General features: G+C 37.9%; 1 protein-coding gene across 4 annotated transcripts in view; it reads right to left on the reverse strand.

Annotated features, from left to right (window-relative positions):
- LOC127413537 (arginyl-tRNA--protein transferase 1-like) overlaps positions 1 to 25,785 on the reverse strand; it is a 132,991-nt gene that overhangs the window by 39,128 nt on the left and 68,078 nt on the right. For all 4 annotated transcript variants that reach the window (XM_051650769.1, XM_051650770.1, XM_051650766.1 and 1 more), the window contains 2 exons: positions 13,387 to 13,568; positions 8,630 to 8,729 (listed from right to left, as the gene is read on the reverse strand). In XM_051650769.1, coding sequence (XP_051506729.1) covers positions 8,630 to 8,729; positions 13,387 to 13,568 — 282 coding nt within the window. The remainder of the gene's footprint in view (positions 1 to 8,629; positions 8,730 to 13,386; positions 13,569 to 25,785) is intronic.

Genomic DNA, 25,785 nt, shown 5'->3' on the forward strand with positions numbered 1-25,785 from the left:
AAAATCGTGTTTACAGTGAGGCACTTACAATGGAAGTCAATGGGGCCAGTCTATACAAATAAAAATACAAACTTTTTTTAAAGTATAGCCAAAAGATTAACATGACTTCAGGGTAAAAAAAAAATCACTAACTAACCCTATAAGTCTAAAGTTATAACTTCGTTGCCAGGAGGATGCAACGTCGATAAACCCTGTAAATGATTTCATCACACTAAAATCATGTTAACATGTATATGTTTATGTCTTGTGGCTATACTTTTGAAACGGTATGTTTTCTTTTAATGTTTATGGACTGGCCCTATTCACTTCCATTATAAGTGCCATGGTTTTTGCTTCTTTTAAATAAATGAGGTATGAGTTGAAATTGTTTTCTGTGGTAATCAACATTATGCAAAAACTGCTGTTGATTGAGCTTAATTAGTTTTGAACCCAAAACATTCCTTTAAATACTTAATTCTTAAAGGTGCATTCAGTAAGCGAGCTGCAGGAAACACTGTCAAAGTATTTGAATATGGTGTTTCGTCTACATTGGCAAAAAAAAAAAAAAAAAAAAAAAAAAAATGCACGTTCAGGAACCGTAAAAGGAACCGAAAGTCAAAAAAATCAAATGGTTCTGGTATTTAAAAAAAAAAAGAAAAGTGGAACGGTTCTCAATTCCCAACCCTAGTAATCACTCTAGAATAGACATAAATGCTGCTGTGAGAGTGCCCGTGCTTTGCCAATAGTCACAGTGAGGGGTTCAGAGTGTTCCCCATCTGAAAAGGAGCGAGCCGCACAAATGCAATGGATTTCAGCTCTAAAAGGCTGTCAGCAGCGCTCTGGTGTGAGCAATCGGTGGGGGCTTTGACAAGACCCAGTGGGTGCTGTGCTTTTATCAGAAGTGCAGGGCCCGGAGGGAAGGGGGCCATCGCGAAACAACACAGCCAAAATAATGTCATATGCCTTTGCGTTAATAAGCAATCTGAAAAAAGTGCATTTTGGGTGTAGGTGAAAAACAGGCAACCTTCTCAACCCAAAACTAATTTCCCAGTGCACAATGGCAAGCCGTGAATGAGACGTGTGAGTGGCACTCATCTTCTGATCTGAGAGCTGTTCAGGGAAAGATTACTCATACATAAGAGGGCGAGCTGGGCTCCAACTGAGGTCTATTCAATATTCCACACGCACAACTCTGCAGAACTCAACTCCAGACTGAAAGAAAGAGACACAAACAACTTCCAGGACTGCAGATGCTATTCCGTTTATATAACCCTAGCAAAATCTGTAAGATGTTCAGCATTTAAAAAAAGGAGACATAAAAGCCTAATGGAATGTTCTAGGTTCAATACAAGTTAAGCTCAGTCAATAGCATTTGTGGCATTATGTTGATTTCCACAAAAAATGATTTCAACTCACCTTATTTAAAAAAATGCAAAAATCATGGTTACAGTAAGGCACTTACTGTACAACAGAAGTGAATGAGGTGAGTTTATAAACTCTAAAATACACACTTTTTCAAAAGTATAGCAACAAGACGTAAACATTATGTGTTAACATTACTTCAGCGTGATAAAATTGCTTACTAACCTTATCTATGTAATGTTATATCCACTACCGGGATTGGTAGTGGATATAACTACTGTGCCTTACTGTATCCGCAATTATTGCTTTTTCTTTTATAAACAAGGGGTGAGTCAAAACATTTTTCGTGGTAATCAACATTATACCACAAATGCTGTTTACAGACATTAATCCTGAACATTTCTTTAAAAATAAGGCTTAAAATTATTTTATTTATTTTTTTATTATTATTTAGTACTGACCTGAAGAAGCACAACACATATAACAAATATATTCCAAAGGACAAAATAACTTGGGGATAGTTTAAAAATCTGTCATTATTTACTCATCCTCATGTTGTTCCAAATGCATATGACACAAATGCATGCCAGAAATGTCTTTAATCTAAGTCACCAATCACTTTTATTGCATTTTTCCCCTATACAATGGAAGTTAATGTTGACAGAGTCTAACATTCTGCCTAACATCTCCTTTTGTTTTCCATGGAAAGCAAGAAAGTAATAAGGTTTTGGAATAACATAAAGGTGAGTAAATGATGGCATAATTTTTGGGTGAACAAACTATGGATGTGTAAACTTTTGAGCAGGATTATTTGGTGTAATTTCAATTACTATTTTGTCTTGTAGAATGTAGATGTATATATCTGTCGAATAACTTCATCAGGGCAGGACAAAAAAAGTATTTTTTTTTCTCCCCCTTATTAAAAAAAAAAGGATTAAAAATCTGCAGATTCTGTAAGGGATAAAGATAAGCTTATAAGCACAACTGTGCACTCTAAGGCTGAAAGGGGTGAATGCTACAAGTTTCAGTAGACTAGCACAGTACTGCAGTGCAGAGACACACAGACAGACAGCTAGCAAATTAAGATGCCCACTGGCAATACACTCGCCGCATTGCAGAGATACTCATAGGTTTGAAACAGGAGAAATTATGTAATACAATTTCTTAAGAGTGTTGAACAGATAACAGACTGTTGTAGATAATATGATAGCGCAAAAACGAGAGGATGGATGAATAAGGCACCGTTCAGACCAAATGCGTTCTTGCGTTAAATAAGGCTACAACTCCGCACAACAAATGGAATGGAATAAAGGTGTCATGAGATGCATCTTTCAACGTTAATGTTTTTTTTTACTTACTATGACATCTTAAAAACATGAAGCTCCTGCATGAAACACTGAAAAAACAAAGACACGGCACAACAGCCAAAAACATTGGTTTAGTGCATGTTTACTTGTAAAAAAAAAAAAAAAAAACAATTAAAAAAGTGTGCAAGTGGACGCAAACCGAAAGTGTTTTTGCCTCCGCCAGCACTGCTTTTTAATTTTTTTCTATGTGAACATGCACTAGATGGACGTCTTCAATCTGAATATGGGATAATGTTCAATTGCGTTTTTTAGACGTTGTCAAGTTAAAGAACTTAAACTGTTAAAAATGGGTCTCAAGACACCTGCGTTCTTCTCTATTCGTGGGGCTGCATCTAGCTTTTTTTTAGCACTAGAATGTGTTATTTGTCAAAATCCCCTTCAACTTGCTATTGAACATTTTTGCTAAGGTGTTAAAGGGTTAGTTCACCCAAAAGTGAAAATTCTGCCATCATTTACTCACTCTCATGTCATTCCAAACTGGAATGAATGTCTTGCATGGAACACAAAAGAAGATGTTTCAAAGAATCTCTAGAGTGCTCTTATTCATGAAGGAGACTGGGACTCTTGAGCTCCAATAAGGACAAAAAAGCACCATAAAGGTACCATAAAAGAGAACCACAAACGTTTGAGGAACAGACAAAGCTTAAGTCGTTGTTTGAAGAAAGTCCCCTACGACTTAAAATATGATATGAAAGCAACGAAATTTATGACGGCAGCTTTAACGTCAATGACGAGACACACAAGAATCAACAATGTTCGGCATCACGGAGTGTCTGAGATTCTCTCAGGTGACGACTAGAATTACAGTAGCACTGACCTCTTCCTCAACTGCTAATATCTTCAACAGCTGCATCTGTTCCCTCATCTTCAGCTCTGGGCCAGCCCATCACTTTTATTTACATTCTTTTCCTCTCTTTCCATCTCTGTTCTCCATATATGAATCAGCTGTTCGGCTGCCCAACATTTCCCTCGTCTCAGTCAAACGACGGCCTACGCTCTATGCTCGTCCGCACCTGCGCAAGTACTTACGTTGAATTCCCGCTGGACATCTTCAACACTATTCTGAAAAGTCTTTCAGCCTACCAAACATGGCTCCAAGTCCCTAAAAAATGCTGAAAACCAACTACAAGCCAAGTCTGAGGCTCTAGAAGACATTGTGGAAACAGCTAATGGCGTCAGAGCCTCCATAAGCTGAGCAGCTGAAGAGAGCGCTAACAGCGCCAACTCTGGAGGCATAGCTCGACATTTTCCATGGCTTGTCCACACCAAGAGGCTTAGGGGCTGAAAAGCAATCATGTGATTGTGATATTGAGATAGCGTTGATGAATTCTGCAGGATGCTGTTGGGTCAACGGAGAGTCAAATATATTAGCTTTCCACATTTCATTGTGTTAGAATAAATGTTCCACCAAAATACAGCTATCTGGTCTTAAATCTGAGTTTTTAGCGTTGTATGATCTGAAAATTGGTTGACAATGGCAACATTATATAATAAAAAATATGCCTAGCAAAAAAAGTCCTTCAGCGAATCAACTTAAAGGAAATAGTCCAAGTATAAATATAACTTCAGCTCTATCAATAGTAAACTTGTCCCTCATTTTATAAAATGAACAATAAAATATTCAATATCCTTCATGCGGTGGAGCCATTGGAGCGGAGCATGGTCCAAACAGAGGGTGAAGGCCCTCCCAAGCAGGTAGTACCGGAGAGTGAGGACCGCCCACTTGATGGCCAGACACTCCTTTTCTATCGTGCTGTACCTAGTCTCTCTTACCAAGAGCCTTCGTCTAATGTACAGCACGGGGCGCTCCTCCCCCAACACTACCTGGGACAGCACAGCCCCCAACCCCCTATCCGATGCATCCGTCTGTAAAACAGAAAGGAGAGAGAAGTCAGGGGAATGCAACAGTGGACCGCCACAGAGTGCGGCTTTCACTTGTAAGAAAGCCTGTTGGCATGGCTCCATCCACTGGACCGGGTCTGGCGCTCACTTTTTAGTGAGATCAGTCTGGTGACGTCCGAAAATTTAGGCACAAACATCCGATAATAGCCAGCCAATTGCAGGAACTGTCTCACCCCCTTTTTGGACTTGGGCCTCAGACAAGCCGCAATGGCTGCTGTCTTATCAGTTTGGGGATGCATTTGTCCGTGACCCAAGTGGAAGCCCAGATGCCATATTTCCACCTGCCCAGATGCACACTTCTTCGGATTTGCCGTGAGTCCCGCCCGCCTCGGCGATCTCAGGACAGCAATCAGATGCTGGATGTACTGCTGCCAATCATTGCTATAGATAGCGGCATACGCAGCGTGTGGGCAAAGTACTTTGTCCATGAGTCGCTGAAACGTTGCCAGGGCCCCAAACAAACCGAACAGAAGAGTAACAAATTCACTTAAGCTGAACAGAGTGGAAAAGGCAGTTTTTTCTCTGGATATGGGAGTCAAGAGAATCTGCCAACATCCCTTTGTTAAATCCAGTGTCGAATAGAAACGAGCCGCACCCAACCGATTGAGCAGTTCGTCAATGCGAGGCATTGGGTACGCATCAAATTTAGACACCGCGTTCACTTTTCTATAATCCACACAAAACCGGACCCACCCCACCTTAGGGACTAAGACTACCGGACTGGCCCAATCACTGTGGAATTATTCTATTACCCCCATATCAAGTATAGTTCTCAACTTCTCCCGCACTACCTTTTTTTTTGTAATCAGGTAAACGGTAGGGATGACTGCGTACCACTACCCCTGGGGACGTTTTGATATGGTGCTGTATGAGATTCGTACGCCCGGGAAGAGGCGAGAAAACATTGGCAACCTCCGCGATTTGGGACAGTGAGAAGTGGTCTTCACAGGCGACCGGGATGACTCGATCTGTGATTTTTAAACTCACCTCCGGACCAAGCTCCTCCCTCTCTGGGACAAACCATCGCCAAAGCCACTGGGACCACCTCTCTACATAGTTTTAGGAGGTTGAGGTGGTAAATCTGACATGCTCCGCCTCTATCCGTACGCTTAACCTCATAATCGAATTCCCCAACTCGCCGTGTGACCTCAAAGAGCCCTTGCCACTTTGTGAGTAATTTAGAGCTTGATGTTGGTAGTAATACAATGACTTTATCTCCCTGTGTAAACTCCCGTAGCCGAGCCCCCCGTTATACAGCCGGGATTGATGTTCTTGAGCCTGTAGAAATTCTCCTGTGATAGCTGCCCCAATGTGCCCCAATGTTTTTCAAGGTTTGATTAAACCACTTGACCGAGCCGTACGTTTGTGGGTGGTACACGCTTGTCCGAATCGATTTAATACCCAATAATTCATACAGCTCATGTAGTATAGGTGATATGAAAGTAGTGCCTTGATCAGTGAGGATTTCTTTCGGAATCCCCACTCGGGATATGATTCTGAAGAGTGCCTCCGCAACACTACGTGCTGAAATGTTGCGTAGAGGCACTGCTTCCGGATATCGCGTTGCGTAGTCCACCAGAACCAACACAAAGCCATGTCCGCATGCTGTCCGCTCTAATGGCCCGATGAGGTCCATACCATTCCACAAACATATTTAAAATCAGCAGTACAATCTGACAACAATGGTCTCATAAATTGTGCTTCTTTAGCTCAGATCAGCAGTACAATCTGACAACAACGGTCTCATAAATTGTGCTTCTTTAGCTCAGATCATGCTAAAAAAATAAAGTTCAGCTAATGTGCATGTGTGTTCTTGAGTTGACTGACAGGCGATGTCTGTATCTAAAAGGTGATTTTCTTTTCTACATCCTTTGGCCATTAGGTGTTCCAATTTCTCCCATTTATTTTAATAGCAGTGGTCCATCTCTGCTAAACTGTCTCTGATCTCATGCAGGAGCGCAGTGTTTTTTTAGATGCAGTGTGAAGTTTATAAGTACTTCAACTTTTAAAAACGTGTCTCGAGACACTTGCACTCGGTTCTATTTGTTTTTCTGTTTTTAAGCTGAAGAATGTGTTTAGTTTGAACAGCTCCTTTAGGGGATTCCACATGACTCACAATCAACATCACATAGGTCTAACAGAAGATGAAGCTTACAGAAGCATGGCACTGCAATCATTCCACGAAAAGTCTTTGGGAAGCAGTACTGAGGGTTACAGATCACAGCGGCAACCAAGCGGAGAGGTGCAAGGCTGGCGGAAGGGAGGGGAATAGAGAATTTACACCTTTAACAGGTGTCTACTTCACCTCACCATGGGTCCTCCACCAACAGAAAACACACATTCCCCCACAAGCCACCTCATTGATTATATAACCACTGCAAACTTTCTCTAGCTACAGTATGTATCTATGGGACCAATTTTAAGAGCGCTTAGGTTAAGCACAACGCTATGCTTTAAGTCATAAGCCCAAAGTCAATGGGCATGGGCATGGCTATTAAGTTTTGGTATTTTCGTGCAAGCATGCGCTAAGTCTAGGCACAATTGGGTTTGACGAAATTGCATCCTATTATATAGTCCATAAGAAGTTGGTACTGTAAATGGACTTTATGCAATGAATTTGAAGGATTTATGCTCTTTTGTACATTAACTGTGTCCTTGTTGAATTTCAAGCATATTTCTATGACAGTGACATGCTCCTTTTATACGCATGGAAAACGTGGAAAAGTTTATTTTTCTTACCCCATTTTCAAACAGATTGTTCTTGTTTTAAGCATTTATCTTACTAGATTCGGTTAGATTTCTTTCAAAACAAGACTTAAAATCTTAAGGAAGTTTTCTTGTCAAATAAAAAGTAAATCTTGTTTTAAGAATGTTTAGATAATTTTACTGAAAAAAACCTTCAAAATACTTGTCTTGAAAATCTTTTTTTTTTTTTTGCAGTGTAGTATTAACAGTGATTATACTGGCACGCACTTCACATCTACCGGTCGATTTTGACTATGAAAAATGTAATTCATTTATTGAAACACGAATTAAACCAAAAATATTTCTAAATTCAAATTACACTAAAAACCAAAGAAAATATAAACAAATTAATAAAGTGGCCAAAAAAATCATACCAAATCCAAAACATTCTTCCAAACAACTTCCACTAGCCCCTTTTGCAGTGACTTAAAAATCAATCTATGACAACAGGTGGAAAAATACCAATATAAATTAGATTACTGTAAATATAAACAATAATAATATTTGAAAAATAAACCATGACCTATAGATAGTTTAACACAAATCTTATACATTTTAGTTACATAATAGGCTACAACTGTGTCAAAATTTTATGTTCCACTATATTTTCAGAGTTTGGACTTGAACTTTATATCACCTGCTGGTGGAATCTCCAAACTGCAAATATAGAAACTGAATTTAGACTTTACACTGACAACAGACCTGCTTTTGAAATGTCTTACCACAGTGATCTATTTCTCAGGAAAATAGCAAATTGCGCTTTGTGCCACTTCATTAACATACAATACACCCACAGTTTGCGCAAATACACCCACAGATAGCACAAACACTCCCACCCACGCCCACTTGCGCTTTATGCTAGCACGAAAATTGTGCTTAAAATTCGCGATCTCACAAAAATTGGACAAGACGTAGTGCATGGCTGTTGCACGCAGCGCTGCGCTTTGCAAAAATCACTCACAAAAATAGAGCCCCGTATTTTCTCAGCAGTGTGATGGAGAGGACAGATACTAATGCCTTATGAAATACAGTATTTAAGGATGTGGATGGATCGATCTTGACTTGGACCACCAAGAAAGCCATTTTGCTTTACATTAAACAGAGTGCAGTTTAGGGAAAATGTTTTTTTCAAGTGTTTCGAAACTAATACAACATCAAAGTTCAGTAGCGCTGAGTAACTCCAAAAATGTTAGATGATGCTGACCAGGGCAAACAAAAGATGAACAGAGATGGGGGTAAATACAACAATGACTTGGACAAGAGACATAGTGTACCTTATAGCGCATCTTGGGGCAGGAATGGACGTAGAAACCCAGATAGTAATAGGCAAGTTTTGGCGACTGCTTCTGTAACTGCCTGGTGAAGGCGATCTCCCTGCAAAGTGAACAAAAACAGACAGTTTGTTAATACGTTGAAGGCATATATAATTTCCATTGAGGTCTATTATTTAACTATACATTTTGTTAAAATGTAAATATTTAAATATTTAACTGTAAAAAATAGTGTGTGTATATATATATATATATATATATATATATATATATATATATATATATATATATATATATTATTTTTTTTTTTTTTGCACAAATCAACATTTTCAATTTTAGGTGAACTATCCCTTTAAAATTTGACATTGTTTCTGTACTTATACAATTTAATTAATTTATATATATTTATGCATGTGTAAACTAAACTGTGATGTCATTTTTTTCAATCCAGGAAATGTATTAACATCAAAGATTACATTGAAATTATAGTATGACAAGTTTGCTAAAGTAAAAAAAAATTTTTATTATTATTATTATTAAATATTTCTCATGTGTTAAATGTACTTGCTGCAATCAAAGCATTTATATAACTTGACAAGTTTCATTTGTTTTCTCTGATTTCTAAAAATGAGATTCATGGCAATTAAAGAAAACACAGAGCCCTAAATTATCCTACTATTATGATTGTTTATGCACATATACAGTATGCTCTTTGTAGATGGATTACAGCAGAAACGGAACATTTAAATGTATTTGGAAGTGCGGATAAAGAGGAAGTGGAGAAGAAAAACAAAAGGAAGTTTTTCAAAAGGAGATTTATACTTCCTTCTGCAAACAATCAATGAGCTCTCTCTCTCACTCTCTCTCACTCTCTATGTTCAGTTCTTGTTTTATTCCCTGCACAAAGGTGTTTCTCTTTTCCATAAATAAATCCTCTTTTCTTTCTCTCTCTCTTTCTGTATTTTGTAGGCCTCAAACTCTCTATCTTCTCCAAAATTAGTGGGTGAAGACATTTTTTTTTCCTTGCAGGAAAAGGAAAGGAAGAGAGAGAGCAGCCAAAACAAAATAAAAGTAGTGGAAAATTAAATAAAGCCAGAGAGAGAGAAAGAGAGGGAAGGCAAAAAGAAGTGACGACAAACAGCGAGGTGCTGGAAGGTCACGCGGTCGCTGCCAGGTTCCCGGGTTCCCATCCCCTGGTGACAAAGCCTGGCTCTTTATGAATGAGAGACGCATAAGAGGCTGTGGAACCCATTCACAAAAAAGATGGAGAAAGAAAATGTGAGAGAATAAAAGGGTAGCAGCCCCCCTCCCTCGGTTTGAACCCCAGTCCCCACCCGCTCAGCGCTGGCAGCAGTTTGAAGCCCCCATTATCTCCTCTTCAGCACTCTGACACCCCTACACAAGCCAATTATACCACAGAGCTCACTACGGGCAAGATTCCTGCTTAATATTAATGTCACACACAAACACACACACAAAAAGACACACTCTGCACATGGCCCATGTACAAAAAAAAGAGATTTCCTGTGCCTACACAATACAATGTGTAACTAGATGCACACAATATAGCAAGATCTGCACTAAATTGCAAAGAATGGCTGGAAGACAATACAGTAAAAAAATGTTTTTTTTTTTTTTTTTTTTTTTTTTTTGCTTAAACAAGAAACATGTTTAAAACAAGCAAATTTGCTTTTCATGTAACTTGCTTGTTTTAAAAATGTTTAGATACTTTACCTAAAAAGCAAGACAGAGATGATGATTAAGATGGTTAATCTCTTATTTAAGTCATATTGAAGACAAAGCATTTCACAAAAAAAAAAAGAAAACATTATTATTATGCTTAAAGCAAATGAAGCCATTTTCATGACCATTAATGTTTACATTGCTACATTTTCTGCATGTTTCCCTCAAATTTAATTACTGTCAAGAAAAAATCTAATCTAATTTAATGCTGATTTAAATTAATATTTAAGAAATGGAGGCAATTTTTTTTTTTTTTTTTTTTTTGCTGCATTTTGACATTATTTTCATAAAACAGCATTAAAATATTTTCAAAAATATTTTTTTTTAGGGGGCCTAGGTAGCTCAGCGAGTATTGACGTGGACTACCATCCCTGGAGTCACAAGTTCAAATCCAGTGCGTGCTGAGTGACCAGCCAGGTCTCCTAAGCAACCAAATTGGCCCGGTTGCTAGGGAGGGTAGAGTCACATGGGGTAACTTTCTCGTGGCGATTAGTGGTTCTCGCTCTTAGTGGGGCGCGTGGTAAGTTGTGCATGGATCGTGAAGAGTAGCATGAGCCTCCACATGCTGTGAGTCTCCACAGTGTCATGCACAACAAGTCACGTGATAAGATGCACGGATTGACGGTCTCAGAAGAGGAGGCAACTGAGACTTGTCCTCCACCACCCGGATTGAGGTGAGTAACCACGCCACCACGAGGAGCTACTAAGTAGTGGGAATTGGGCATTTCAAATTGGGGAGAAAAGGGGATTAAAATCCCCTTCTAAAATATATATATATATATTATACTGAATATGATTAATTGATTTTGGGGGGAAATATTCAATTGAATTTTTTTATGCAAAACAATATTTCATGTTTTTTATTTATACATTTTTCTTTAAATTATTTTTTAAACAAAACAAATATTTAATTTTTTCCAGTTGATTTTGAAATAAAAAAATGCAATTAAATATTGTAATGAATTCTTTATGTAAAACATGATTTCATTTTTATGCATTGATTTTGTTTGGGGGGTTGAGTTGAATATTCAATTGAATTATATATGCAAAACAAAGATCATTTTTTTATTATTATTGATTTTGTGAGGAAACAATCACTAGATATCCTTAAGAAATGTTTTTTTTTTTTTTTTTTTTTTACAGAATTAACAATCTAAATTAATTTTCAGCTCGCCTGGTTTACACAGGAAACAAGTTTTGTTTATTTTAACTAGCCATTCTTAATTATTTCTGCCGTCCACATACAGAGCATAGAGACGCATTACTGCACAGTGTCTCATCCTGTGCTCAGACAGTCTCACTCAATCACAATGACACACAACAGCACAAAGACACTGACCCCGTGCTTGACACCAGCTGCTCAGGGCACAACACAGCCCCAGGCACAATCTACACTTCTCCATCACGCTTTCTCTCGCTGTTTCTCATCTAGCCTGCTTCTTATTCTTCTGTCTGTGAGAAATGAGGCTCCAGAGGGCCCCCGACATCCAAATCTCACTATAACACACTCACACACATCTGGCATCTCCTGTAAAGTGTAACCTAATCAGGTGAGAATGCCATTTGAAATATTTAAACACACATGTGTGAAAGACCAGGAGACGCAGGGCTGTTATTGTAGACATTTCAAGTGAAAGAGTGGGTGCGACTGCTTTATTTTGTAAAGATCTACCAAAAAAAAAAAAAAAAACTTTTACCATTTTATTTATTATAAAAAATTTTTTATATTAAGTTGTTTTGCAATGTAAAATTATTATACATGTTTGTTTCCTTATCTTTGGCCAATTTCGTGTCCCAGGGGCAAATTTTTATTAAAACAAACAGCTTTCAACTTTTCTCTTTTTGTTATGTGAAGATTACATCAAAACTGACTTAGAAACTTTTTACCAGGCCTTAATTTATTTTCCTAATTTTTAAATGCCTTTTATGTATAGATTTTACTGTTTTAGCCTTGTCCCAGACCCAGACTTTCCATTTTAAACAAACTAAAAAAATGTGAATCATTAAGTTAAAAACTATGATCTCAAAATGTGTGAAAAAGATTTCTATTCATTTTTAAAAAATTACGACTGTCCTATTATTGTGTAATTTCCACCACACCAAACCATTCTGCCCCTAATAAAGATTTCCCAAAAGTCTGTGTACTTGTTAACCAAGTGGACAAAAGTGTCAGTGAGAAGCATGTGTGAGATGAAATATGTGTTTGAAGAAAACTTCACTTGTGATCAAAGTATTTTAATTGGCAGGATTTTAATAAAAAAATAAACTATGTATATATAGAGAGAGAGAGAGAGAGAGAGAGAGAGTTGTCAAACATTCTTTTTGTATAAGAAGAAAAAAATGTGTACCATTATTGCAATTCAACTTTTGTTGGGAGCTGGTGTAGTTTAGTGGTTAGAGATCTGTGCTAGTAATAGTCTCGGACGGCCTGCCCAATGAACATCCAATGCACCATTCACTGACCGTGTGATGTATACTGAACGCCAAAATGGCAGGCTGCAATCTTATTGGCTGTTTTTTTTATGTAATTTTCATGTGTCAGGGTGCAGTTTATATCAGTCCACTGGGAAACGACCTTGTAAAGTCCTGTTCACAAAGTGGCATGTTTATATAATGAGCACTTCTGATGATGAACTTGCAGGACTTAAAGTTTCTTTGAAAAGTTTTTGGATGGACAAAAGTCTACGCACATTTTCCAGTAAATTCTTTGGTGTTACCTCTACAAACATTTGCGTAGACTGGTGTGCCACTACTTGATTGAGCTAATTGTACCCTGTTTTATTATAGTAGAAATATCAATTTCAGATTTCAGTCACCATTCACTTTTATTGCATCTTTTTTCCCCCCCATACAATGAAAGTAAATGGTGACTGAGGCTGTCAACATTCTGCCTAACATCTCCTTTTGTATTCCACAAAATAAAGTCATACAGTCTGGAACAACATGAGGGTGAGTAAATGATGACTGAATTTAAATTTTTGGATGAACTACCCCTTCTTGCTTAGAGACAGACAAACCTGAGAGCAGTGTAGGTGCCCAGTGAGAGTGAGGAGAAGTCAGGGTGGTAGTAGAGATACACAGACGACACACAGGAAGGCAAAATGTCCAGAACACCCACAGCAACTATTCTATCATCCAACCAGTACTGCTGATGGAACGAGCCATAGCCCATATCAGGACCATCAGGAGCTGACTCAGCCTAGAGAAGAGAGAGAAAATAGATTTATTATACAATATGCTTTTTTTATTAATTAGGGGTGTCAATTTAATGCGTTAATTTAGTGTGATTAATTATATAAAAAATAATGCGTTAAAAATATTAACGCAATTAATTGTGCCCCCTGATCGTGCATTAATTCCCTAATAAGGAATTGTCCTAGAGGGCAAAAAGAGCAACTGTACAGGAACACTGACCAAGAGCAGGCAGGACAAACTGAACCTCACACAGCAGGACATACTCTAATGTTAAAAATAATCTAGACACAGCACAAAAAGAATGCAGGGGTCTCAAGACGCGCTTTTCAAAGTTTCAAACTACGTTTAACTTGATCCAAACTTGAACCAATGGCCAAAAAAATCAACAATATGTGACACAGCCAAAATGAGACTCCAAAAGCATTCATCTGATGCATGTGTAGATAAACCAACAAGACAAAAAGCACTGATGAAACGCAAAAACGCATCCTGTGAGAACATCCCCTGGACAGACTGACGAGCTCAGTAGTAAACTGGATCTCTGTGCCCTGCCACAGACTTCAGTTCAATGATATGGACATACAACAAACAATATATTGACTTCTAAAGCCACATATTAATATTTATTTGTCTGCAATAAAAATTGCAACGTGTTTTGAATTATCTGAATTATCTTTTTTTATATATATATTTATCATTTTAATATATTCAACATATAATTTGGATTTCCAATCGATTGACAGCCCTATTAATAATTGATGTTTAATTAATGTTTATTTATGCAGCTAAGCTGACACTGCTTTACAAATACGTATGTACAAAAATTGGTCATGTCATCCAACACCTTAAACTGAACACTGAAACTTTATTAAAAATATATCATTGTACTAGAGAAAAGGAAATATCATACATAATTCCACACAAATCAAGTCAGGTCCACAGATAAGTTCTCCAGATATCATTGCAATAATAATGAGAAAATTACCTTCATAGTCCATCATCATGCGTGTAAAACAACATGCGTGTAAATGATGACAGAGTTTTCATTTTTGGTGAACTATCCCTTTAAGATCAAGTAGCACCATCATGCTATTATTATCACAAAGCTGAAAAAAAAAAAAAAAAAAAGAGTCAATCAATGCTCAAACAATTTGAGAGTCTGAGCTTGCAAAAGAACTTGGGTGTACAGTAGCCCGCTAATCATTCCCAAATGTGCGTTGAGAGCTGAGGTGTGTGTGTTTGTAAAGTGGGACTCCACGGCAGGCACGCACAAACGAGAAGAGGTGTTTTAATAAAATCCTTGCATGAACAGGATCAATCTCACTCTAAAAGCCCAAACATGGGGGGTACGGGGCCTGTTTTTACCCTCTGTGTAAATATGGGTGTGTATCAGGACATGTAGTGAGTAGAACCAAAAAAACACAACTACTGCTGTGTCTGTAGATGAAAGTGCACATTCCTTCATGTGACATAAACATAATCATGTGTGCATGTTTGAATATATGTCTGCTGTGTTGGACAGCAGTAAAGTCGCAAACCGTTACCTGCCTGAGATCATATATCGCACTCAAACCTTTACGCTGTCTTTTTTCAATTAAGTGGCTTATTGAGGAGAGCGCGTTATTCACTCTACTCCACCAATGACACATCAAACGGCTCAGCGGGAGGGGGCTATGCGGCCGTAACCGTAACGGGATCTCTCCGCGGGCCCCTCGGCCCATCTGGGTCCAGTTAGCCCTGCAGGAAGGCAGCTCGTTATCACAACACTAGGGGAGCGAATCGGCCAATCCGTTCAGTATAAGAGACTTTAGAGGCTGCTGCGCCACGCCACGGCCACTCACCTCTCCTCACAAATTAAAACCAACAAAAACTCACAGACAGAAAAATCTCAACGCACATAGTGACCTGAAAAAAGTGTGTTGAACTTTTTGCTTACACTAAGTTGGTTCAGCCAATCTATTTAATTGCCATGCTATGCCACGAAACACCAAATTAAAACCAACACAAACTCTCAGACAAAAATATCACGTATGGGTGTTTCTTCAACTTCAGGCACTTTTAGCATTTTGGACTTTAGAATGTTAAGTCTAAAAAAAAAAATTTAAAAGTCACACATTTTCATTTCAAGTTTCATTTGTCTACTTACAATGTCCAACAGTGAATATGCATATATCACAGGAGATTCATGTCATTTTCGTCATTTTTTTCTAAAAATCATGTAAAATCCCATCACAGTGTAATTTCCAGCACATCTCAAATTCTGTATCGTGTTAAATAGAGTTCACCTTTTCTTTAAATAAAATCAAAGACTCCTTTGTTTTGCTAAGGCTAATCTAATAGCTAAACTTTTATGAATCCTAAATACACACAATTTAATAATATTTTCTTTTTGCATAATTTTGCTAAATTACACTTTTTCACACATTTTACACATTTCATGTAATATTTGCCTTTATTTTTGCCATCGTGTGAACGGCTTGTAACGCAACTTAAAAAATGAGCCCTTCCCGGACTTCCTAGGTTGCCTGTTAAAGCCTGTAGACTGATTTTCATGCGAAGGGAGCGGGTCGGTTTTGCCGGGAAAATCCAAAGGATGTGACGTTTATGCGCGCTCCCGAGAGCCTTGCCTCAGTGCTTCTCTTCCTCTATTCATCAGCGACAACAGTCTGCAACACTAGGTAACATTATCTTAGAGATGGAATCCAGCAAACGTCCGGCTCCCAACACAACACTGACTCCTACACAAACTCTAAGAAACTAAGGCCCTGATTGTCACAAAAAATTATTTCAACTCGTCACACCATTAAAAAACAAAAAAGGCAAAAATCGAGGTTACAGTGAGGCACAACTTTTTTAAGGGCAGAAATGTGAAGCTTAACATTTTATAAAAGCACATACCTTAATTCTTCTGTTAAAACTTGTGTATTATTGTGTATTATATTTGAGCTATAAAATTGTTTAAATCGTAGTTTTTTACAGAGATTACATGGTTTACGGCGTTGCATCGTCATGTCATCAAAGTTGTAAAATTGGATATAACGTTGCACAGAAAAGGTTAGCAAGAGATTTTTTTACACTAAAAGCATAATAACACACTATACTATTGAAACAGTGAGTATTTTAACGTTTACGGATTGGCCCCATTCCATTGTAAGTTCCTCACTGTAACCTTAATTTTTGTTTTTGTTTTTTAAGAAAAGGAGGGACGAGTCTAAATTAATTTTTGTGGTAATCATTATGCTACAAATGCTGTCGATTGAGCTTAACTTGTAATGAAGCCGGAATATTTCTTTAAGTATGAGAGCCTTTCCAAGCTGCTGACCCAAATTAAAACCAACACAAACTTGCAGACAGAAAAATCACAAAGACTAGTCACTGCTTTAAACGCACCTACAAAAGTGTCTTTCTTCACTCCTGTATTTACAAAAAAAGTACATCATAGTACCAAAAATACAACTGTACTTGTCCAAAAAGCATTGTACTCTCATGTCAAAAACATAGTATTTTTGTACTATGAGAGTACTTTTTTGCAAGTGTAAACTGGCATAGTTACATTTACGCATTTAACAGGCACTGTTGACTTTTATCTAAAGGAAACAGTGATGTCAAGGTATCCGTTTTATCAATTGTGTGTTCCCTGATAATCGAACCCGCTACCTTGCTGTTGCTAACGCCATGCTCTACCATGTGATGTACAGGAACAGTATAACTTTGCTCCATTCAAAACATCTCCTCCACCTCCTGTATAAGTGTTACAGTAAACCCCTCATTTCCCAAGGCGAGTACCACATTCCATATGCATAATTTAGTTATTTTCATTCAGCGTGCTTGTCTGATGGGTTGGCGTTTCAGACTAGATGTCAGTTTTAAGCACACAGCCATTCAAGATGAAGGTGCTTTCATAGTGCAGCTAATGGTGATGATTAAGTGCTTTTGGTGAAATGGAGAGTCCCTTCTTTTGGTAATTTCTTTTCAAAGCCAGTCTGGCTTTTGGCACCACATGTGCCGAGCACCAGTAAGTCTTATAAGTTCGACAACGTGGGCCCCGTTTCTGTCAGAACTCAACTGGACTCAACAGCAGCGTCTGTCACACTAACTTACCCTCCAGCGGTAGACACTCGCTAAAGAAACGTTAAGCTCTCAGCACCACCTGACAGCTGCCCATCTTTCATCCGTAATGATCTGACAGTATGTTCTAGATTGTTCTTTCATTCCTTTTAGCGATGCTTTAATGAAACGCAGCCCGCTCGGAATAATTGCACAATGCAAGTCTTAGTGTGCCTGTCAGGCATGTTTATGTAGCCATGACCTAAACACGGGAAATGGCATCACTTTGACCCCGGGATCACCTAGCCGGACAGCCTAATGACTGCATCTGTGCCACTGTGACGGCAAGCTAAACACACAGAAAAAGCCAGAGAAAAAGGCAGGGGCCCAAATCACAAGCATATGGTGCCCTGCTTCTCGGAGTCTGTATTTGTTTGGCTCGCTTGTTCTAGCCGCGTAGTGCCGTGTTAAGAATGCGTGTGCTGTCAGCAGAGTGGACGGCAGCAGGCTGTTTGTCAGACTGACGGCTGGGGTAGTTAACATTCCTCCATTCTGAGCTATATAGTAGGCCTTCTATGTCATGGAAAACATTGAAAGAGGTTGATACTTGCAAAAAAACAGTTAATAGCCAGCCGGATGCTGTTACACCGAAGGCTGCACAAAATGATTCTTGGCATAATATGGTATAGAATATTAGTATAGTATAATACAATTCAGTATAGTATAGTACAATATAGTCAGGGTTAGGAGGTTTACTTTTTAAATGTATTCCACTACAGATTACAGAATACATGCTGTAAAATGTAATTTGTAACGTATTCCGTTAGATTACTCAAGGTCAGTAACGTATTCTAAATACTTTGGATTACTTCTTCAGCACTGGTAGATTTTTTCACTTGTTTTGACTATAAAAACTCTGCCAGTACAGTAACACAAAATACACATGTTAAAAATACATTCTCTGAAAAACTTAAATATCTTATGCAGTGTTGTTTCTAATACAAGATAAATCAAATTGATCTTGTTTTAAGGATTTTTAGATATTTTTACAGGAAAACAATAAAAAAAATGATCAAGAATATGATTTATGCCCTAATATCAAAGGTCTTACTAGAAAAAAGAAATTAAGATCCAGCGTGAATTTTCTTGATTAAAAAAAATATGCTCGGGCCTGGTAACATGTGCATGTAAAATGGCTAGAAATAGCATTTTAGCTTAGCGTAAAGCTGACACTTTACACAAGGTTTATTTCTATTTCTTCTGCTCCAAACTTACTTCAAACTTACTTCTCTGTCTGCTCGTATGAATGTAACACATCATAAGAAAGTGTTTCACCGCTGTTCAAATGCACTTTGGATCGCATCATTTATATGTAGAAATGTTTTCCATCTGAAAGGACTAAATATTAAATGAAACAAATGACAATAAAATGCAAAGTAATCTCTTCAGTAATCAAAATACTTTTTGAATGTAACTGTACTCTAATTACCAATTATATAAATTGTAACTGTAGTGGAATACAGTTACTTATATTTAGTATTTTAAATACGTAATCCCATCACATGTATTCCGTTACTCCCCAACACTGGTAGTATAGAATAGTATAGTATAGTATAGTATAAAATAAAATGTCTCTTTATATTATGATTTCAATGATGCATGAATATCATAGAGCAGCCTGGCCAATAGTACAGTATAAAACAATGTACAGTATAGAATTAAATAGAAATCCCTCATTATATTGAAAATATGCAAATGATGAATGTCCTGTATAGTAAAGTAAGAGCCTACGTATAATATTAAATAAATAAAACACTCCATTATATTACACATACTCAAAGTATGCATGTATAGTATAAAAGTTTAGCATAGTTTAAATAGTTTAAATTTAATAAACATTTTTCACTATATTATAAATTCCCCAGTAAACAATGTATAGTATGACGCATACACTGTTATATAAGCATAGTTTAGTACAGTATTCGGTATAGTATAGTAGGACCTATAATTCTCCATTATACTACATTTTACCCCATTAACTGACTAGAGTAATTATCAAATTATTGTTGCTGTAGAACATTAAATGTCAAGTAATTATTACTTGCATTTGACCTGGACCCAAAAGTGGCACTGGGAGCATTACAGGACTAAAATGTTATTTGAGTCACACAGGCACTGTAAGCACACAGCACTCAGTGATGGCTCATTGAACCCGATGTGGAAACAGCAGCGTTCCATTACGAATGCCATTTTTCTCAGAGTCGGCACTCACGGCATGGAACACTCCTGTGCGGTGAACAGTTTCCTCTGTGACACAGATGCAATGCCTGACCTCGATACTGCATATGCAGCCATGTGGACCTTTGATTATATTATGGGAAGTTTATCCTGTGTTTATTAAATCGGTAATCATTTCATTGTGTCCTTGACATTGGTGATGTGTCATGTTTGCCATTTAGGGTGTCGAGATACGGACAGTTGAAGGTTAATTGTTATTGCGAGAACATACACATTTCGAAAACGGTCACTGGAATTTGAAAACTGAAAGGTCCATGAAATAAACGCTGAGTGTGTGTACCTGTGGGTGAACATGCATGTGGAAAAAACAGGGGTAATGGGGCAAAGACAAGGTCTGAGGTCTATAAAATTTTGATGACTAATTACACCGCACCACTGTTAACGAGTATTTCCCCTCAGGATAGACATCACAGGTCAATAAAAGTAAAAAAGGCAAACAGAAACAGACATACAAATGCAACACAGGCCTATATCACAAGAAGGGCACAGTAGTGACGCAAAATAAACTGCCATGCACGCTCTCTGAGTCATGTGACACACATAAACAAACTAGATAAATACAACCAGGTGAAGCAGTCTAATACACACTAGCGAAAAATCTACAATTATCTTAGTTAACTCAAGTTCAAACAGTGTTATTGTTCATGCATCTTTAAGTGATCGGATCCGCTACAAGCACACACGGTTCCGCATTTGATGCTAATCGCCCCTTAAAGACTTTTTTCAGAAAGTTCCTGACAACGTAAACAAACTTGGTCCAAAGGAAATGGGACTGTCCCTCCATCCAGAACTTTAAGTATGTACTTTATGTGTGTGTAGTGAATTCATGTGTAGTCTCAGGCCATGTCCACACTAATACGTTTTTGTTTAAAAACGCATTAAATTTCGCAACCTTCTCATCCACACTTGAATGCCGATTTCCTCCACCGAAGTAGGCTTCTCGAAAAACGCTCTCCATTACCACATACTTTGGAAAACTTTGGCATTAGGAAATTGAAAACTTGTGTTTTCAAAAGAAAGTGGATTAGTGTGGATGAGGCCGTGAAGGATACATACAATGCTGTCTTCGAATTTGGCCACAACTTGGCATTTTACAGCAAGGCAGCACAGACAGCCTTCAAGTCGCGAAAATAACTATACTGCCATAAAATGCAGTCTAGATAGTCAGCTCACTAGGTTTTGAAACATTTTGGAAGCATTGGTGTAGGTATGTGTAATGAGCAAACATTATATCATGGACCACAATCATTAACCGAAATGACTGTGAACCTCCAGGCAATAATAAAAGTAATTTTGCATTAACTGCCAACAGAGTGACGATTGAATAGTATTGCACTAATATTGGGTGTTGGTGTTTATTCCTACAACGGTGTTGACATTGGCGCGTCAGACTACCAGCCTTGACAAGGTGATAAAAGCATGTTCCCTATAAATGGTAACAATCTTCATTAGCACAGAGGTAGCGGCACAAGGCATGAAGAGGGAGGGAGCACATGTTTCCCCTTAAAAAAGAAATAAAAGTGAAATAAAAAGGCATGGAAGCCACCTGCAACTTCACCAAAATACTGGTGTAATTGCTTGTCTGAGTAGTGTCCTGAGTATAGAACAGGATTTATAGACATTTGGAAGACAATTGTTTTTGTGGTAGACCTGACCTGCTAAAGAGAGATGGACTCCATCCCTCCAGGGAAGGTGCTGCTCTCTTCTCTAGTAATTTGGCTCATAGTCTTAATAGTGATAGTATTTGACTAACTGGGGCCCAGGTCAGGCAGCAGACAAACTGGTTAATCCGAACATCTGCTAGCTGCCTTGAGACATCACACAGGTCACATAAACAATAACACAGAGACTGTATCACCTAGATATCATATAGAGACTGTGTCTGTTCCCCGAACTACCAAACACAAACCCCTCACTAAATCAGAAAAAAAAATGAAAAAAAAAAAAAAAATGTGTTAATTAAAATTTAAGATAAACATCATATGAAGGTAGGGCTACTAAACATTAGATCTCTTTCAACCAAAACACTAATTGTAAATTAAATTATTACAGATCATAGTTTGGATGCGCTCTGTTTGACTGAAACCTGGCATTAACCAGATGAATGTATTAGTTTAAATGAGTCAACTCCCCCAGATTATTGTTATAAACATGAGCCTCTTCTGAAGGGTCGAGGAGGAGGTGTTGCTACAATTTACAGTGAAGCTTTTGGTGTTACTCAGAGGACAGGACATAAGTTTAAATCTTTTGAACTAATAATGCTTAATGTGACCGTCAGATATAAATAAAAAAATCTCTGTTGTCTTTTGCCCTTTCTATAGTATACATATCACCTGGGCCATATTCTGAGTTCCTTGGTGAATTTGCAAATGTTCTATCAGATCTTGTAGTAACTGTAGATAGAGACACATTGGAATTAGCATTTACTGATATTCTCAACTCTTGAAGTCAGACAAAATGTGACAGAACCAACTCAACGCCATAATCATACGCTATATTTAATTCTGTCATATGGAGTTGATGTTGATACTATAGAAATTCTACCGCAGAGCAATGACATCTCAGATCATTACCTCGTCTCTTGTTTGTTGCGATCAGCTAATGCCACTCAATCTACACCACGCTATCGTTCAAGTAGAACTATTCTTTCAACCACTAAAGATAGCTTCACTAATAATCTTCCAGAATTGTCTCACATACTCAGTAAGTCAAAAAGTCTAGAAGACCTTGATGAAATAACAGAAAATATAAATGCTGTCTTCTCTAGCACTCTTGATAGTGTTGCCCCCTTTGATTAAAGAAAATTATAGAAAAAAGCCCTGCACAATGGTACAGTGATCACACTCATGCTCTCAAGAGAGCAGCTCGGAAAATGGAGCGCAAGTGGAAGATTACAAAATTAGAGGTATTTCACAGTGCATGGAAGGATAGTGTCTGTAGCTAAAGACAGGCACTAAAAGCTTCCAGGTCAGCATATTTTAGCAAACTCATAGAAAATAACCACAACAATCCTAGATGTTTATTCAGTACTGTGGCTAAATTGGTTAGGAATAAAGCATCGACTGAACCAGATATTCAGTTGCAGCACAATTGTAATGACTTCATGAATTTCTTTACTGATAAAATAGAAATCATCAGAAATAAAATTGGAATTATGCAATCAACTGTCACAGTACCTCAGAAAACAGTGTCTCATAAATTTCCTCACACATTGCAGCTCTGCAGCTTTCCTCAGAGTGCTGACTAGAACCAAGAAATATGATCATATTAGCTCCATTCTATCATCGTTACATTGGCTACCTGTTAAATTTCGTATTAACTTTAAAATTCTGTTAACTACATATAAAGCTTTGAATGGTCTAGCTCCACAGTAATTAAGGTGACCTTCTGGCATGCTATATTCCATCATGTTCATTACAATCACAAAATTCTGGCCTGTTAATAGTTCCTAGAATATCAAAATCCACAAAAGGAGGTAGATTATTTTCTTATTTGGCTCCTAAACTATGGAATAGTCTCCCTAACACTGTTCGGGATGCAGACACACTCACTCAGTTTAAGTCTAGACTAAAGACTCATCTATTTAGCCAGGCATACACCTAATTTATCCTTCAACTCACAATTAGGCTGCTTTAGTTAGGTCTGCCGGAACCAGAAATATTTCTCATAATCTATAACTCTGCAATAAATTGAATGGCATCTACGCTAATATTATTCTATTTGTTTCCCTGTTTCAACCTCGGGATTCATATCCTGTGGTTACCAGAGCCGGCCAGATCCAGCTCCGTTCTTGCTTGGTGTCGGACTCCACTGCTTCGTGTCGCTGAGTGATGACGACAAACTACAGCCGGTGCTAGCCAGACATCACTTCGGTCTTTTACGATGGACTTCAGAGGATGTACTGATGTCAACTCCAACTGGAAGATACTGGATACTTCAAATGCCACTGCCTGAACCTTGGACTTACGATAGACCTCAGCGAAATGGCCTGCCGGCTGAACTGCCATGCACGATGCACGTGTGATCTCTGCCTGCATCACCTTGGTCTAATGTTGGACTACACTCTTAAAATGGAATACATAGACTATCAATTAATTACCAACAAAAGCCTTCATCAGCCAACTAACAAAGGACAATTGCATCTATGTGAACTTCTGCTGTTAATCCAGGATGGACTTCAAAGACATTAGTCATTAATCTTACAGTTTATACAAAATCTTTGTTTAAACACTGACCCTTAACACTTACTTAGTTTACTAATTTTAAACCATGACTTGCACTGCACATAAATAACTAATATTGGCATTATATTCATGATGTTAGCCAGAGGGGAACTGGCCCCCACAGTGAGCCTGGTTTCTCCCAAGGTTATTTTTCTCCATTAACCAACATCTTATGGAGTTTTGTGTTCCTTGCCACAGTCGCCTTCGGCTTGCTCACTGGGGTTCTAAATACAATTATCATTCAATGATTTCTTTTTATACACAATTTACAATCATATTTAATCAAATTACACAATGATGACTAAGACTTCATAGATATTACAGTTTCATTGTTTGTTAAAGCATGATTTTTTGTAAAGCTGCTTTGAAACGATGTGTGTTGTGAAAAGCACTATACAAATAAAAATGACTTGACTTGACTGTAGCCCAATAATTTCACAGCAGAGATTAATAATGTGGTTACTAACGGTGCTGCTGAGCTTTTGGTCTGTTTTGAGGATCAAACGCAATTTGCTGCAACACTACCCAATATCATTACCATGATTCTTTGGTAATGCCATGCTTTTTTTTTAACATGGTACCAAGGCATGCCATGTATTTGGACATAGTACCATGGTGATACCATGCTTTTAGACATTACCATATGGAATAGCCTTCGGGAAAACACCTAGGATGCCTTAATATACTGTCTAGGTAGGCAGCTCACTATGTTTTACCATGACAATACCATGTTTGTGGACATGATACCATGGTAATTACAAGGGCTGGGTGATAAAACAATCTCAATATTTATCATGATAAAAAACATCCACGACATCGATGATAAGCTTTTGAGTCATTTTTGATATTTAGCCTTTGTTCTACATCTAGACGATCAGGTGCATGTCGCTAAACACACAAACAGTTTGGCTTTCTCAGACTGTATGAAGTCTGCCTTGCTAATGATTAGACTACTCCGGACCCTGGACTGATTCCATACAGACCGCAAGAATTCATAACGACAGTTCCACCCTCACATCACCTCTAGTGAGCAGTGCGAAAAAAAACAACAGTGCTGTGCACACCAGCTCTGATCTTTCTGCGCTGCACTCTTGAATATTTTTCTCAAGTACCAAACACGCTTTATTTATGCCCTGTCCTGCTCCGCACGCGTTGCCTCTTTTCCCTGCACGTGAGAAGACATGAGGCGCTGCGTAAGTTTTCGTGGTTCCAAAGCGCCTTTAGACCATAAAGTTTTTTCCTTCAAAATGTTGCTTTATTTATCAGCATGTTACGAGCCTTTAATAATAAACACATATATATATCTGTTCTAATTTTGTGAAATTGTGGCATGGATGACAACAAAATTACTAGTTGGTAGCCTAGTCTTTCTAACTTTAATGAAAATAAAAAAATGGCCCATTCAGACTTTTACATTTGCTAAATTTTCTCTCAGGGGATACCCCTGAACTCCCATACTGTAACATTACTCAGGTCACAAGGGCTTCTATGTCCTAATACTTGGGTTTATGAATGTAAAGAAATATAAAAATACATAATTTGAATGTACAAATGTTCAAACAAATACTGGACTGCTATCATTATGCTTCAAAATGAACAGATGATCTTTTAACATTCATATCCAACTGCACTCGTTTGATTGATTTTATTAGA

The sequence above is a fragment of the Myxocyprinus asiaticus genome, chromosome 23, assembly GCF_019703515.2.
Source record: "Myxocyprinus asiaticus isolate MX2 ecotype Aquarium Trade chromosome 23, UBuf_Myxa_2, whole genome shotgun sequence".
Classification (NCBI taxonomy): Eukaryota; Metazoa; Chordata; class Actinopteri; order Cypriniformes; family Catostomidae; genus Myxocyprinus; species Myxocyprinus asiaticus.